At 35.6% G+C, this 17,426-nt stretch overlaps 1 protein-coding gene across 10 annotated transcripts in view; it reads left to right on the forward strand.

Annotated features, from left to right (window-relative positions):
• ARID4B (AT-rich interaction domain 4B) overlaps window positions 1-17,426 on the forward strand; it is a 136,130-nt gene that overhangs the window by 87,469 nt on the left and 31,235 nt on the right. For 4 of the 10 annotated variants that reach the window (XR_011488823.1, XM_020890544.2, XM_020890545.2 and 1 more), the window contains exons 12-17: window positions 2,393-2,465; window positions 4,760-4,854; window positions 5,873-5,970; window positions 6,991-7,231; window positions 7,531-7,706; window positions 12,353-12,625. Coding sequence is in view for 9 of the 10 variants with exons in the window: in XM_020890544.2 (XP_020746203.1) it covers window positions 2,393-2,465; window positions 4,760-4,854; window positions 5,873-5,970; window positions 6,991-7,231; window positions 7,531-7,706; window positions 12,353-12,625 (956 nt within the window). In the remaining variant the exon portion in view is untranslated. The remainder of the gene's footprint in view (window positions 1-2,392; window positions 2,466-4,759; window positions 4,855-5,872; window positions 5,971-6,990; window positions 7,232-7,530; window positions 7,707-12,352; window positions 12,626-17,426) is intronic. The other 6 variants (XM_070471063.1, XM_020890548.2, XM_070471067.1 and 3 more) reach the window with 4 other exon arrangements.

Here is a 17,426-nt window from a genome sequence, read left to right on the forward strand (position 1 = left end):
CCCGTCTAGTATTCTTGCCTGAAATCCCTTGGGCTGGCAGGCTGCAGTCCGTCCGAGTCACTCCTCTGGAAGTCAGGCTCTACTTTCAGAACCTCCCTTTATAGCCCACCCTGCGCTCTCTTTTTTCCCATCACTTCTTCTGGTATATTCTCCTGCTTTATTTTTTTGTTTGTTTGTTTTTGGTGGTACCACATGGCTTTCCAGATCTTAGTTCCCCAACCAGGTGTTGAACCTGGGCCTTTGGCAGTGAAAGTGTGAATTTCTAACATTGGCCCTCCAGGGAATTCCCTGCCCTCCTGCTTTGAACTAGGTTGTAGCAACATCGAATTACAAACTTTTGTTTCTACTCACTTCTGTACAAACCAATACCTTTGTCTGCAGTGCCCTTCCCCACCCCACCCTTTGTCAGCATGACACACTCCTGTTGAGTTTTTTAAACCTTACTAACCTGTTTTCTCTGTAAAGGAGAGAACCATCACCTTCTGCAAGTAAAGTTAATCACTCCATTTGATAATCTAAACAGATACCACCCCTTGTAGAAATTTTTGCCTACATATATACGTGGCATTCAGAGAAGGCCGTGGCACCCCACTCCAGTACTCTTGCCTGGAAAATCCCATGGATGGAGGAGCCTGGTAGGCTGCGGTCCATGGGGTCGCTAAGAGTCAGACACGACTGAGCGACTTCACTTTCACTTTTCACTTTCATGCATTGGAGAAGGAAATGGCAACCCACCCCAGTGTTGTTGCCTGGAGAATCCCAGGGACAGAGGAGCCTGGTGGGCTGCCGTCTGTGGGGTTGCACAGAGGTGGACAGGACTGAAGCGACTTAGCAGCAGCAGCATACACACATTACATAGGTGCATGTATTTATTTTCTATTTGTTTTCTGCCCTGCTAATCAGTAAGCTCCTCAAGGGTCAGGAGTCCATCTTACTTGTACTCATACTCATAGTGTCTGTAATAGTCAGTAACATGTAACAGATGATCAGTAAATATTAGTTACCAAAACTTTTTGTTACTTAGATTTATATTTTACAGATGTTTTCATAAAAGCAAATCTGGTTTCCAGTTTAAACATTTTTTTTTAAGTTAAATACAAACTTCACTTAAAATTTTGGCAGTAGGAAAAAATTTGGTGGTTTATGAAAGTCACATATTGTACCATGGGAGCATTTAAGAAAATACCTAGAAAACAGTATTCCTTAGACTTAGGTCTGACTACCTTACCAAAATGCAGTGCATTGGATCATGTTTAGGTTGAGAAAAACAAATTTTATCATAAGCAAACTAATAATTGTCATTTATTCTTCTCTGCCCAATTATTAGCAAGCATAGTAGTTTTATTGATACAAGTTTTTGTTGTCTTTAACTTCCTTTTTCCTGCTTGCTTTTAAGATAGAGGCAAATCTCACTCCAGCAGTGAGTTTAGACACATGGTTTTTAAAATTAGAATGATATATTTAGGCTATCAGTTGAAAAGTATTCTTCTGACTTTTACCACTTGGAATACTTTTGTTTCAACCAGAGTAACTGTAAAGCCTCAGTGTGTATTTTGAATCGCTTCCTCTGCAGTTACTACTGATCATGCTCTGTAACGGCAGGCACCATCGCTTGTTTCTCTTTTGACTCAGCACCTTGCATAGTGCCTACACTCACTGGTGCTCATTAAATGTTTGTTGATGGTCACTGAATTGATGAGTTCCTCCATCTCACCTACTACCCTGCTCCTTGCAGGTTGCTTCAGGACCAGCTCCCTACTGCCACAGCCCCTGGCCACAGCAGCAAGAAGCTAGTCCCTCCCTTGTAATTGATAAATCGGGGAACTATTTTATTACTTGAAGATTTCCCTAAGTCTGAATCTTCAGGTATTGTAGATCAAGTTTGTTCCCCACTTTACTGATTTTATAAGTTTGAAGTACTATACTGTGGGGCCCAATATAATGAAGGATAATTTTAGTTGCAGCTGATGGGGCCTTCACTTGTTTAGTTCCTGGAGGAGCGAGAGTAGAGTCAGTTTCAATGTTAAGCCCTGACCCAATTTTATATAAGTGAGAGTAGGTCTTCTTGAGCCTGTGACCGTGATTTAAAGACTAGATCTCTGATGTGGTAAAAAGTTCATGAACCATCTTGTTGGTCTCATTTCTTATATGAGCATTTACATTTGGGATTGTCACTATTGAGATAACCTTTTAGGACATATTTCTCTGTAAAGCATAAAATGTCTAGACTTTCTGGTTTTGAATAGCTTAGTGTTAAGTAATTTTTTTTTTTTGGTAAAAAGCCTTTGAAATATTCTAGTATTAGTCTTTGCTGTTGGTAGGAAATCTGCTTGTGTTATTAAAATGCTTAACTGAGGAAAATAATATTTTATTCTTCTGTGACTAAAATTAGGAAGAAATAGAACCATTTCCAGAGGAAAGGGAGAACTTTCTTCAGCAATTGTACAAATTTATGGAAGACAGAGGTGAGTGTTTTTTCTTTGATTCTTTATTAATGTAGATAGCAGATAATATCTTTTTTTTTCAGATAATATCTTAAAAATAAGAATTCTGTTTATTAAGGTGCATGTCACTGGTAGTCATGGCTATCATTTTGATTACCAGTATCACCAGCATCCTAGTGTAATGTCTGTCACGTAGTAAGTAGAATGTGGGATTTGACAGTATTTTGATGGATGTTATGGCCATGGACCTGTAAATAACTGTATTCTGTCTTGTCTATCCCACCACTTCTTTGGGGGACCCCAAAGAACCCTTACATTAGAAAACAGTAACAATGGGAATCATAGTGTCATTTTATTTGAGCCTCCCTGTATGCCTGTAGAAAAGCCTCTTCTCTAAAATCACTGCCAGCTGCAAGTTGTATGTGTTTGTGTATGTGAGTAAGAGAGAGACACACAGACAGACACGGCACTCATTCTGAGATGGGCCATAAGTCTTACATGACTTAGCCACATAAAACTAAGAACAAAATTAAATCAAGTGTAGAGAAAGGTGACCAAGGTGAGCCTTATCTTAGCTTTTTGAATCTGCCTTTGTGGTTCAAGAAATATGATCATGGGTAATTAGCACTAACTTATTTATTTACTTATTTTTTGTTTTAGAAGGAAACTTTATTTTTTTTCCCATTTATTTTTATTAGTTGGAGGCTAATTACTTTACAATATTGTAGTGGTTTTTGCCATACATTGACACGAATCAGCCATGGATTTACATGTGTTTCCCATCCTGAACCCCCCTCCCACCTCCCTCCTCATCCCATCCCTCTGGGTCATCCCAGTGCACCAGCCCCGAGCACTTGTCTCATGCATCCAACCTGGACTGGCGATCTGTTTCACACTTGATAATATACATGTTTCGATGCTGTTCTCTCAGATCATCCCACCCTCACCTTCTCACATAGAGTCCAAAAGTCTGTTCTGTACATCTGTGTCTCTTTTTCTGTCTTGCCTATAGGGTTATCGTTACCATCTTTCTAAATTCCATATATATGTGTTAGTATACTGTATTGGTCTTTATCTTTCTGGCTTACTTCACTCTGTATAACGGACTCCATTTTCATCCATCTCATTAGAACTGATTCAAATGTATTCTTTTTAATGGCTGAGTAATATTCCATTGTGTATATGTACCATAGCTTTCTTATCCATTCGTCTGCTGATGGGCATCTAGGTTGCTTCCATGTCCTGGCTATTATAAACAGCGCTGCGATGCACATTGGGGTGCACGTGCCTCTTTCAGATCTGGTTTCCTCGGTGTTAACACTAAGTTTTAACTTGGAGTGATCTAGTCATCTAGTAACTGTGGCCCTGTTTCTTTCTTACCTGCTGTTATGAGTATAGTTTCTCCTTTCCTGTAAACATGCTAGCAAGGTAGAGGGCAGAGGCTGAAAGCTTTCTGACTTGAAGAAAAAGACAAATTGAATGAATGACACTTAGAAGTGCTATTATGCTTTGTGAATTCATGTTTTTTTAATCCAGTTTTGTATTGTTGATGAATAGCTTCGGGCTTGGTCGTCTTTTTGCTCTCATAAAGCATAGTGGCTACTACAATATGGTTATCTTTTTATTCTAAAGTATAAAATGTCCTTGATTTATGTGTTTATTTGTATGCATGGAGGCTTGGCCTAAGAAGGCAGGCTATTTCTTAAGCTTTTTTTATATAAGCTAAATTAAAAAGTGAAAAAATGAATAAAATCTAATATATGTTTTTTGGAAAGGGCAATAGGTTGTGTATCTCTATCCTGTTATTTTCTCTTATCACATTCTAACAGTCTGATAGTTTTAGTATCCTACTTTTTTACATCCTGGAATAAACAACACTATAACTTTACTCTAGAATTACTTACTTTGTATAATAATAGTAAATTAGTAAAATACAAAGAAAATAAAAGGTAATTCCCATTGTGAAGCAGTTGCCCATCAATTATCTCAACACTGTTTTCAGTTCTACCAAACATTGTTACACTGATGTTTTAAATTTTTTGTTGGTGTTTTATTTTGCTTCATTTACTATTTATTCTTTTGCTCATCAGGGGAGTGAAAGTGAAGTAAAATATAAATAAAGTTTCAAAAATCTGATATAGGAAAAAAGTTTTTGATAAAATGAATTTAAGTAGATATATTTTTGATTAACCAGGGCTATTTTTCTCATATAGACACAGATTGCACTGTATATATTTGATGGTAATGTTTGAATCTTTTCAAAATTTAAATAAATATGAAGCATGCTTCTGATATATTCGTGTTTTCTTTAATAGGCACACCTATTAACAAACGACCTGTGCTTGGATATCGAAATTTGAATCTATTTAAGTTGTTCAGACTTGTACACAAACTTGGAGGATTTGATAATGTAAGTATTAGGATCAGAAGTGAAACATGTTCTTCATACATGTTTTCTCATCTAAAAATCATCCAAAAGTGTCTATTAACAAAAACTTAAGAATAAAAGGAAAAGAAAATGAAGAGTACAAGTTAGAAATCTGGTCTTCCTCAGACCAAATTTAAATTTGAAGATTTTTAAAAATGAGCTTTCCAATTTACTATTAAGTTTGTCAAACTTTCATAAGCTATCTGAGTCATAACACAACCATGTTAGTGGAAATTCTTTCTGTGTCTCTTCTCCATTAGACAATAAGATCGGTAAGAGCAGGGATCTGTCTTAATATTCTTTATATCCTTGATTTCTACCACTGTGCCTTACATATATAGAAAACATTATTTGCATATATATGTGTGCATATACACAGAAAGTCTTTGTTGAACTGAAGAAATTATCTTAAGGTTGCCATGATGTATGGTACTCATCCAGTGAAGACTATTTTGGGGGGAGAAAGGTACGTTGTGTTACTAGGATTCATGAAACGACTTTATTATAGGAAATCATACGTCATGGAAAATTTTTTATCTGTCATTTCATTAAGATTTTGATTCAGGAATGTAGATGTTTTCTTATTTACCATAGCAGGGTTTATTTAAATGTCAAACGGGGACTTCCCTGGCTATCTGGTGGTTAAGACTCTGAACTTCCCCTGTAGGGGAAGCAAGCTTCTTCCCTGGTCAGGGAGCTGGGAACTGCATGCCTTGAGGCATGGCCAAAAAGGTAAAACATCAAATGACCTAGGATTTCAGCATTTATAATTCTCTGAGATTTGTTAGAATACCAAAACTTACTTAAAAACATTGCTGTAAACCAGATTATTTTATTTAGAATTTATCAAAATTGGTATTTTTCATTCCTTGAGACTAGAAACAACAAATATAGAACTACATAATACACAGACACACACAAGCACACACATTGGGTATTTATCAAAGTTTTATCATATTCCCCACCTTTTAATTTTTGAATTTTCATTTTACTCTGTTAGATTGAAAGCGGGGCTGTTTGGAAACAAGTCTACCAAGATCTTGGAATCCCTGTCTTAAATTCAGCTGCAGGATACAATGTTAAATGTGCTTATAAAAAGTAAGTCCGTGCACTCAATATAGCTATGTTCAACAGCATTTTACCTAGAAAGCAGGATGGAATTTACCATATCACTGAGGCTAGTAATTTCAAGGATGGTTTACTAGAGTAATCACTCTATAATAGCATTTTCTAGAGTGTAGTCCATGAATATTCAGTTCAATCGCTCAGTCGTGTCCAACTCTTTGTGACCCCATGGACTGCAGCACGCCAGGCCTCCCTGTCTATCACCGACTTCTGGAGTTTACTCAAACTCATGTCCATTGAATTGATGATACCATCCAATCATCTCATCCTCTGTCTTCCCTTCTTCTCCCGCCTTCAATCTTTCCCAGCATCAGGGTCTTTTCACATGAATCAGTTCTTCGCATCAGGTGGCCAGAGTATTGGAGTTTCAGCTTCAGCATCAGTCCTTCCAATGAATATTCAGGACTGATTTCCATGAATATTAGATCTGTGAGATAATCTGTGAAGAAAGTTTTTGTGCTCAAGCAAATTTGAAAAGTATTGTGTAGAAGTTAAAATGCCAAAGTTTTAAAGTCACATAAACCCAGGTTTGAATCCTGGTTCTGCCAGTTACTTGTTTATGCCCTTTGGCCATTTATTTGTTCTTTTAGACCTTGATTTTCTTGTTTTTAAAATGAGATAATACTATTTGTCTCATAGTAATGATTAGTCTGATCAGCTAGTGAAATTTTACATATACTCAGAGGCCCAGTACCTGACATATAAGTAGATGCCATTACTAGTTCTTCTCATAGCTACTGTTACTACAGTTACTGCATTTAAGATGATGACTTTCTTTTCACTTTTAGCAGTTTTTTAATGAAGTCTTTTTCTTTGAAAAAAGTTTTTATTTGAGTAAAAAGATTGTAAAGAACTGAACTAGAATAAGCTAGAGTATTAAGGTAGCTCAATATCTGAGAACTTAGAAGAAGTGAACACATATTTTAAAAACCACAACTCTACAATAACATTTCAAAATGTTTTCCCAAATATAACTTCTTTTCGTGTTTCCAGATACTTATATGGTTTTGAGGAGTACTGTAGGTCGGCCAATATTGAATTTCAGATGGCACTGCCAGAGAAAGTCGTTAACAAGCCTTGTAAGGAGTGTGAAAATGTAAAAGAAATAAAAGTTAAAGAAGAAAATGAACCAGAAATCAAAGAAATAAAGACTGAAGAGGAAGCGAATATAATACCCAAAGAAGAAAAGCCTCTTGAAGAAGGTATTGAAAGCAAGGAGCCTCAGCCCTCTCAGGTAAATAGGATACTGTTAATAGTCCTTTGTTTTCTCTGGTACATTGTCTCCATCCTCTCTAAAGATGCCTTATTTAATTTACCTTATAAATTTTATTGTTCGTGCATTTTCTTTATTACATACTATTTTTGTGTTTGAAATAGCTGTTAGCTATTTTTGCCATTGTTTTAGGGATGGCAGAAGATTGTTAAAATAACTTTCTCAGTACTGGTTGGTACCTCCTGAGCTAGTAATTAGATAATGGAATTAGGTTGACAATTTTTACTTTTGTTGGTTTAGTTCCTCTGATCTTTTTCTAGGGGAGTAAAAAGAATTTATTAGAATCTGTGCCTCCACAATCCGAACAGGAAAAAGAAGTTAACGTGAAAAAAACAGAAGAAAATGAAAATCTGGAAGATAAAGATGGTGAGACAACGGGAGCAGATGAATCCCTCAGCATAAAGGTAGAAGCTGAAGAAGAAAAAGCAAAATCTGGGTAAGAAATCTGTTTTTGGTTGAGATGCGTTTTATAGCTGAATGAATTCTTATAATTTGCTCTTTGTGTGTTTGTATGAATCTAAATGTGATTGACAAAATAAATGAGTGATTTTAATTTGTATTTATTATGCAGATAGCATTTGCCTCCTTCAGAGACCCTACTAATGCAAATTTGTAGAAAAAGATCATATTTCTGATCCATTATTCTTGCTCTCATCATGGAAATTTATGAAATCTTGAGCTAGAGAAGAACAGTTCTTACTGCATTAGCCTCTGCTGCATAACTAGATAATACAAATTTGGAAAGATGGCTTTCTCCAGTGTTTTGTAGATGGTATGTTGGGTATAGATTTTGAGAGTTGTCATCATTTTTTAAGCAAAAAATAAGAATGGAAAACTGCTAGTACTTAGTTTATAAAAAGTCAGAATTGTTATGTTGCATTTTACGTGATAGCATTTACTTGGTTTGGTCAGTTTGAAAATTATTTAGCAATGTATCAATAATAACTATACTGACAGTGGACCCTGCATTTTATAGGTGATCTTTGACATTTCATCCTGTTTCTGAGGCTTAAAAAAAATCTAAACATCCCCATTGTTAATGATTCTTTTAAATAAGTACAACTATATATTTTTTTGATCATTTTCGTATTTTCTAAAATTTGGCCACAGCATGCAGACCAGCAAGGAAGAGGGAAAAACGATGCTTAGATGACTATATAGTAAAATGTGTTTATTACACTTTGTAATATATATGTCTCTCTGGTGTACAAATGTGTATTTCAAGTACTTCTTAGTGATACTGGAAATTATTTCTACTTTTAAGAAACTTGGGATCTTTTTGCTTAAAATCTCTTGCTCGTTTTGGTGGTGGTTGGTGGTTTAGCCACTAAGTTGTGTCCGACTCTTATGACCCCATGGTTGTAGCCTGCCAGGCTCCTCCGTCCATGGGATTCTCCAGGCAAGAATACTGGAGTGGGTTGCCATTTCCTTCTCCAGGGGATCTTCCCGACCCAGGGGTTGAACTCCTATTTCCTGCATTGCAGGCATATTCTTTATCGACTGAGCCATTTTAGTGTTGTTCTAAAATTTTGACCACAACATGCAAATAAACATGGAAAAATGAAACAAAACTGACTTTAGATGAGTATAGTTTGTTTATTATACTTGGTTATGTTTCTGTGTGTTAAATGTATATTTGAAGTACTCTTGCTGCTACTTGAAGACTACATCAGCTATTAAGAAATTTTGTGAGGATTCAGCTTTTTGCCTAAAAATCTGATTTATAAATATGCATCTATTTCTGGAGCATTTACCGCGTGGAAAGCCCTGTAATAAGCCTGTATTTTCTCTTTGTGACTAATAATTGTCTTAATTTTTCACATTGGTACTTCAGCTTATTTTATGGTATAAACTATATTTTGTAGATTTTTTAAAATTCTTCAGCTATATGGCTTATGTATTTATTTATTAAATTTTTAACATTTTTACACACTTTTTTTAAAGTTTAAGTTTTTATTTTTGACTGCGTCAGGTCTTGGTTGTGGCACCCAGGCCTCTCTCTAGTTGCAGTGCGTGGGCTCCTGAGGTCGGGCTCAGCAGTTGCGGTGCACAGGCAAAGTTGCCCTGTGGCATGTGGGGTCTCAGTTGCTTGACCAGGGATTCAACCTGCGTTGCCCCTACTGCAAGGACCACCAGGAAAATTCCTATGGCTTTTTTATTTACTGCAGGTATTTATAAATGTATCATACCACAAAGACATTTTCCTGATGTGGCTGTTGTAGAAGATTATGGGTTATAAATATCCACAACTGATCTCTGAATTTTATTAGATCAGTGCAACAGAAAATTTTGTGATTGTAAAGAATTCATATATAAATTGTCTCTGAGTAATTAGCTAGTGCAGGACCTTTCAGTGTCCTTCCTTTGTAGTTCAGGTGTGGAAGATTAAATAATTAAATTTATGTAAAATATCTGGTTCAGTGCCTGGCCCGTAGTAGGTACTAATAAACTATAGTAGTTATTTTGTTCTTAATTTTGGTCCATTGTAAGTAAGGAATGTGATCTCAAACTTGGGAAATCTGATATTTGTGAGTTCAGATGAAAAAGTCCTTGTGGATACATTTGGTTTCCCAAAATGTAAAAGATAACTGATGCAATATGTGTGTGTTTTGTGTTTATGTTTGTATGTAATGCATACATCTGCTTAGTATACTGGCTACATTTTATCTTTGAAGGGCTCTCTTTCTTGGCATTCTGAGTCCTGTTTGGTGTGTCTACCTCTGATTTTGCCACTGAGAAGAGAAGGAGGGGAGAATATTTGCTTCAGCTGATAGCCAGTAATTGTGTTGTATGCCTTTTTGTAGTTCAGCGTGTTATTGAGTGACTCTCATTTGGTTTGTGTCTGAGGATGACATTAAATGAGAAATTCTAATTTTTAATTGCTTTTAAAAATTAATACTGAGTGTTAGGTTTTTATTCCAGATTACATAAAAGATTGTGCTGGCTACCACCTAAAGTAGGACTGTACTAGCTGTTACTGGCGTTTGCTGGTTGGCTTCAGTGCTGCGTGTGTGTGTGTGTGTGCTCAGTCGCTCAGTTGTGTCTGACTCTTAGCGACCCCGTGGACTGTAGCCCACCAGGCTCCTGTGTCCATGGGATTCTCCAGGGAGGAACGCTGGAGTGGGTTGCCGTTTCCTCCTCCAGGGGATCTTCCTGACCCAAGGATCGAATCTGTGTCTCCTGCCTTGGCAGGTGGATTCTTTACCCTTGAGCCACCAGGGAAGCCCTCAGTCCTATATAGTTTTGGCTTAATAATGTAATGTACAGTTTAGAGTTAGTTTTCGTTTAAAACGTTTTAGACTTTTAATCGTCTTATATCTCTTTTATGTTTTGTTCAGTGATTCTGAGATGCATGATAAATCTCTTTGGTGTTATGACTCATCTCTGTTGTATCGCCAGAATATACTTCCTTTTCTCCCTGATGAGCAGTGATATAATCTTCTGATTAAACAAGTAGTAGTCTTTCTGAAAAAGCATTACTGTTTTAATTTTACATGTTTATTACATATATATTAATCAGTTAAAGTTAATGGTTTATCTGATGGTTTCCTAGGTATTTCAGCCTTTCTGATAGTTTCTTAAATATTTCAGCCTTACTTACAATTTTTTCATTATAGAAATGTTAATATATTTTCAGTAGTAGAGTTCATATTTTTTATCTCAGATTACAGCTGGATTCATTTAATTTTTAAGTACCTATTTGACTATAAACAAGTCTTTAAAATAGGAGTAATTCTTAAGAATCTTTGTAGACTTTGTGATGCATTTCAGAGAAAATTGACTCATTTGGTACTTTTGTGAACTCAGACTTAATTTCATAAGTGTATTAAGCTTCCCTTCATCCCTGCTTGCCTCACTGTATAGAAGGAAAGGGGTAGGAGAATAAAAAAGCCTTATAGTTCTACTTGTGACACTATTTCTTGTTTATTTTTTGTTGCTACATAATTGTGTAATTAGGAATGATAAAGTATATTATTGCTAAAAAAGTTTGCATATAAGAATATAAAACTAAAATTATTAGTGGAGGAATATTTTTTTAATCTATATATTATACCCATTAACTTTGAAGGGTTAGTTACTTATCTATCTTATGGTTCTGTTTTATGACATTTATCCATTTGTCAGCTATAAAGTGATGGATTCTTTTTGAGAGCAAACTGTTGTAATAAGGATAGACATACTGCAGAGTAAATTAAAACTAGTTGAAGTTTTTTAAAAATAAATCTAGTACTTGGAAAATTTATAATTTAGGATTTTCCTCCAATTTATTGAATACAAATTTGTGGTCAATATAAAGTGAATATGATTGTTTTAGAAAGTGTATGATATTGAAAAGACCAGAATGGTTGCATTGCTGCTTTTAGAATGCAAATGACTTTAAGTTTCATATTTGCAACTGGTCTCTCCTATGCCTGTTTCTTCAGAACTTTAAAGTTCAGAGAATTGGTAGAAGAGGACTTTTGGTAAATATGGAGAAAAGAGAGCAGAAATTGTGTTGAAGTTTAGAAGAACAGAAAGAAAAAACTTGATGAGATTTTAATGTGAACTTAGTAGAATATTCCTATAAAAGGTGAAATAATATTTAATACAACTTTGGAAAATCTGGTTGAAATTATTTTAATTATTAAGACTAGCCATTGGCTAGTAAAAACTTGTTTAAACATCTGGAGGTTGGAAATATTTGAATGAAAAATATTTTTTAGTCAGAAAATGGCTATGAGGTATGATGATTTTTGTTTTTGTTAGCTGAGTTATAAAAAACTTCTACAATAAAACATGAGAAAAATGTTAGCGTCAACCTTACTAGCTAGTTTGTTGCTGATCAGCACAACTTCTGTTCTTCTGCCTGTTGGACATTTTCTTTCAATACACTTACTTTTCAGTTTTCATTTTCTCTGAATATATCTTTCTGTAATCATCCATGGTCATCTTATGCAGTTTTAGTTTTTAATATTAAATTGAAACTCAGAGAATATCATACGCTTGGAACCTGCTATTCCCGGAACAATCACAGCCACGATTTTTATCAGTTTGTGTGGTTTGGAACTGAAAAGCTTATGAAGTGTCTTTTATTAACTGCAGTTTTTTAAACCTTTCAAGAGATGACACGAATAAGGAGGACGAGGAAGATGATGAAGAAGTAGAGGAGGAGGAGGAGGAGGAGGAGGAAGAGGATGAAGAGGATGAAGGCCACAATGAGGAAGAGGCGCTTGAGTGCTATCCACCAGGCATGAGAGTCCAAGTGCGGTACGGACGAGGGAAAAATCAGAAAGTGTATGAAGCTAGTATTAAGGATTCTGATGTCGAAGGTGGAGAGGTCCTTTACTTGGTGCATTACTGCGGATGGAATGTGAGGTAACTTGAGTTTCAGCTGGTGATTGCTACCTGAAAAGTCTCGTACGGTGATTTCCTGTTTTAAAATTGAACGAATTACAGATTTATTAGTATTCCAACTGAGGTCATAGTATACCGGATTAAAAACGTGGGGTTTTGGCTTGTAAATACCTCTCTCAGTGACTTCCTCCTTACTGTTTTCAGTACTTCCAAGATATCCTTAATGTCTAGAAAACTAAAGTCTGTGTAGTTGATTTTAATGTTATGCATGTAGATTAATAGGGGCAACATTGTTGGTAAAATGATAGAAAATTTTCTTTGAAAGTTAAAAGCGATTTGAGCTTCTTGAGTTCTACAAGCCAATTATGAGGCTTCCAACTCTCTTGCATTTTCATCTACCTTTCCACGGTAACCTCTTCCTTGTTATCTTCTTAAATCATCACATTTCTTTCCTTTAGTAGGCAGGATTTTAAAGTTGTGATTTCTTAGGAAGCTTTAGCTATTTCAGGAAGGCCTTATCTCCTCGTTAGCAGCTCTTGCATTACACCTTGTTCAGAAGCCTCAGAAATTAATTTTTATGTTTGAAGCAATGACTGAAATATTATGAGCAAGTCTGCTTGACTGAAATAGGGCACACGGTCCAACTTTACGTACCTAGGGAACTGAAAAGCGGGACTGAGTTTTCTTCTTACACAAGTTTCCTTTGGTAATATCTGAATTTTATCCAATGTTGACAAGCTAGTTTTGGGATCTGAGCAGGTAGATATCTTTGAGAAAAACCTTATTTATTTTGGAATGTCTGATACTGTATTTGGAGTAGCCTGTGATGAGTTGTAGCTTTTGAAAAGGTTGCCATCGGTGTTTTCAGTGGTGGTGGTATGGTGTGCCTAGTGTTTTCAAGGAGGAACACAGTTCTCATGACTTATGTTTACATTGTATTCTGTGGTTTGAAATGTGATTAAGAAAACATCATCTCCAGAGTGTCTGTTTTTTTAAAAAAATACACTGTTTCTTAAAAGTACAATTTGTGTTGTCCTTTTGCAGCAGTAGGAAGCTTTGGAAGCATGTCTAATCTGATTACCTTTCCTAATTTGAGAATGGTGCAGTTTTGTTCCATCCTGAAGCTTGGAAGAAAATAGCACTTAAGTCATAAGGAAATGTGTAGGGGTTTTGTTTAGGACATTTTTCTTTTATTACTTCTAACCAGAAAGATTAACAAAGTTTTGGATTTTAAGAATGCCTATCAGTATTGTTCTTATGAAACATAAGCTTCTCCAGAGACCACTTTTTAACATCGTTTGTAATTTATCCTTTTGACTGTCGGTTCTTGTGCTGTCTCTGTGGTGCATGACTTCCCTCACCTGAAGGGCTGACTATTAGTTCAAAGGAAGATAATTGAGATTACTGAGCTGCTATCAGAATATTTTGCTGTCTGTGATATTTAATCATTTTGATTTTATTAAATATATATGTAGAGGGAGTTCCACTTTGACCCAGGATGTAAACGTTAAATATGTTAGTTTAAAATTCAGAAGGAAAAATTGCATCAGTGAAAATTAATAACTACTATGTAAGGCCCACAAGATAGGTAATCTGAGATACATCATCTTTTATAGTTTTTTTGTTTGTTTCCAGTTCTTCTAGTTATTCTGCTAGGTTCTATAATGAGGCAGTTTTCCTAGTAGTCTTTATAAAATGCTTTAATTCTGTGACCAGTGGGTAGAATTTAAGCATTCTCCAAGTTTAACTGTAATTCAGACTTGATTATTTTCTGTTAATTATTTCATTAAACAGAAGAGGCATAGATAAAATTGAAACATTCATGAAATTATTCCGCAGTTAAGTTGCAACTTTGGTCTGTTAAGAAAAGATTGAATAAAAGCGAGAGTAATCCTATCCTAGGAGCACTTGGATTTTCGAGGCTAGAAGGAATGTTTGGTGCTTGCACTTTGAAGTAGATGGAGGGTCGGGTAGAATAAGGGACGATTTTAAATGGGGGCATTCAGGTTTTTAATGACGTGGCAGAGAAAAATGAGGCCGAGTGAAACAAGACAGACTTGAGTTAATGAGAAGGATGTCATCTGCTCCTGACAACTGACACATTTGTATGGTACGAACTTTGAAAAGAAGAAAACCTTACCATCTTGATGAAGACCTGTAGAGTGGATCTGTACAGACTCCAGCATCATAGAGAAAACAATTGTACTTCAGTAGATTAAGCACTTATTTTTTTATAGTCAGTGTTGTAGGATTTCCATTTCTCTCTGGAGTAATACCCAAAGAGTCTGTCTTATTGATGAATAAGGCACTGTGAGTTTTGCCACTCCTTTACATCTGAAGCTAGTCTGATGAGGACCTCAGCAAATCCTCATCAGCTCTACAACTGTCTTCCTGTTACTTGGGAGAGCTCCAGCTTGATTTCTGAATTTAAACTTGAGTTGTGCAATTAGAAGTGAAGATTTATGCATGAAGTTTCATGAAAATAGTTTTATTTTCACTGGCAGTCATTCATTACAGTAGCAATTTAGGAAATTTTGTATGGAGCTGTTTGAGTTTTGTTTGGTAGGAAACATTTTCCAGAAAGCAGATTTTTCTTAAGGAAAATAATATCTTTCCTAGTTAGAAAAATACTGTTTTCTTATGATTTCTACATTTTTCTTTTTTATGAAGTTCTATATAAACCTTTATGTTAATTTTCATTTATACCCCTATTTCATAACTGAAAATGTTGCTTTTTTTGTTTTTTGCATAAGAGAGTGTTTGGGTCAATTTGTTTTTAACTACTATGATGAGAAAAAAGACATTTTAATGTGCTCACACCGAATTTATGAGAAACAGCCAGAATTCTGATCCTTAACCACATTGTGCTTCAATGCTAAGTTACTTGAGTTGTGTGTGACTCTTCCCGACCCCGCAGACTGTAGTCCGCCAGGTCCTCTGTGCATGGGATTCTCCAGGCGGGAATACTGGAGTGGCTTGTCATTCCCTCTTCCAGGGGAATCTTCTGACCCAGGGATCCAACCCAAGTCTCTTAATGTCTCCTGCATTGGCAGCCAGGTTCTTGACCACTAGCACCACCTGGGAAGCCCAAAATGGTAAAACACAGCTACAGAATTTTTCAGATATCATGACCCATATGTAAGACTATTTTCCAGTGCTATATATAGTATTTACTAGTTCACCACATGCATGTTTACAGAATTTTAAAAAGTCATCCAAAAGTCGCATTCAATAGGAAAATACATAAAAGAAAGATAAGATTACTTTTTTGTATTGTAGTGTTCTCTTTTAGTCTTTTAAAAAATATATCTCCGTACATTAAAAAACTTATAGTCATACTTCAGTAGTTTTAATAGTAGGCTCACTGTTATATTTGTTTTAATTTCTCAGTGATGTTAATATTTTATAGATTTTTTTAGTATTATTAGCTAATTGATCCTTTTCACTCTCAGGTTTCTAGGTCGTGCCATAAAACATGGGATTGATGTTCGAAAATAAAGTTATAGTTTGGAATTCATTGGCCATAACTTTGAGTGTGTTGGATTTATCTTTGTTCAGTAGCAAATATCCTTGTTCAGTAATATTTACAACCCTGTGTGTTAGAACTATGTAGACTGCTTGGCATGGGATTTAAAATACATCAATATTCTATCATGTATTGGTGCTGATTTATTTTTCTCCATTTCCACCTTGACTTTCTATAACCATGGATTTGGGAATTTGACTAGAGAGTTTATTTTTTATGTTGATGATTACCAACTACATTAAAGAATACCCCAACTAAAAATAAGAGACACTGTAAATTTCAACTGTAACTCAAATAACAAGTTATTTCTAGTCCATATTATGTTACAGAAAACTGAAAATAAGGTAAATTATTCTTGAATATATAATTTGAAATGAAGATGTGTCTCATTTTAAAAATACCATATTTTTGGAAGCAAATTGGCACCTCCTTGGAGGGAATAGGTGGAGTAAAAAGCTTTCACAAATGAGTTGGTTTAATCACATTTTTGTGAGCACGTACCCGCTGTTTATCAAACATGTTTCTTTATTTGGCAAACATAAGTTCAACATCTATGAGCCAATATTGTGCTTTGCACTAAAGGTACGAAGAAATATTCCCTATCGAGGAATTTGTCCAGGTGAGGAAAGTATCCCACCAGGATTTACAAACCCCTAATGCCCTCAACCTCTCCTTACATTGCTTATATTCTTCAATCATTTCTTATAATTTTTTTAATACCCCTATATCCTTCTGTTGCTCTTGTGTTGCTTTGCAACACCTGCTTGACAGAACTGCAAGAATCCTGGTTAAGTCTTAACACTCCTCCTCCTGGCCTGCACCTGTGCAGTTGGTCAGCAGCCACAGTGATTGGCCTTATTTTAAAGTTATGACTGTGAGCCTCAAGTGGGCACTGTGTGTCCTCCTCCCGGGCCCTTTCTGCTTTCTCAGACTGTTTTATTTTTTTAATGGCATAATCTTTAATTATTACTGTAAGTTTTATTGGTATCATTAACATGTAATATTCAGGTGTACAATACAACAGTTTGATATTTGTATATATTACATAGTGATCACCACAGTAAGTGTGATTCATTCACATTCATCACTGTACAGTTATAGAAATCTTTCTTTTTTAATATTGGTTCTTCCCTCCTTAAAGCCCCAGCAGCTCTCCCCATCCCCACTTTCAGCTGGTGACCTCATTGGAAAATTGAAAGAAGAAAATTTCTACAGATTTCCACTACATGACCTTCTTACCTATGCATGCTGCTGTATTTTATGCCTTCTCATCTTTCACCTTAGGTGAACCAGCAT

Source organism: Odocoileus virginianus, chromosome 7 (assembly GCF_023699985.2).
Source record: "Odocoileus virginianus isolate 20LAN1187 ecotype Illinois chromosome 7, Ovbor_1.2, whole genome shotgun sequence".
NCBI lineage: Eukaryota > Metazoa > Chordata > Mammalia > Artiodactyla > Cervidae > Odocoileus > Odocoileus virginianus.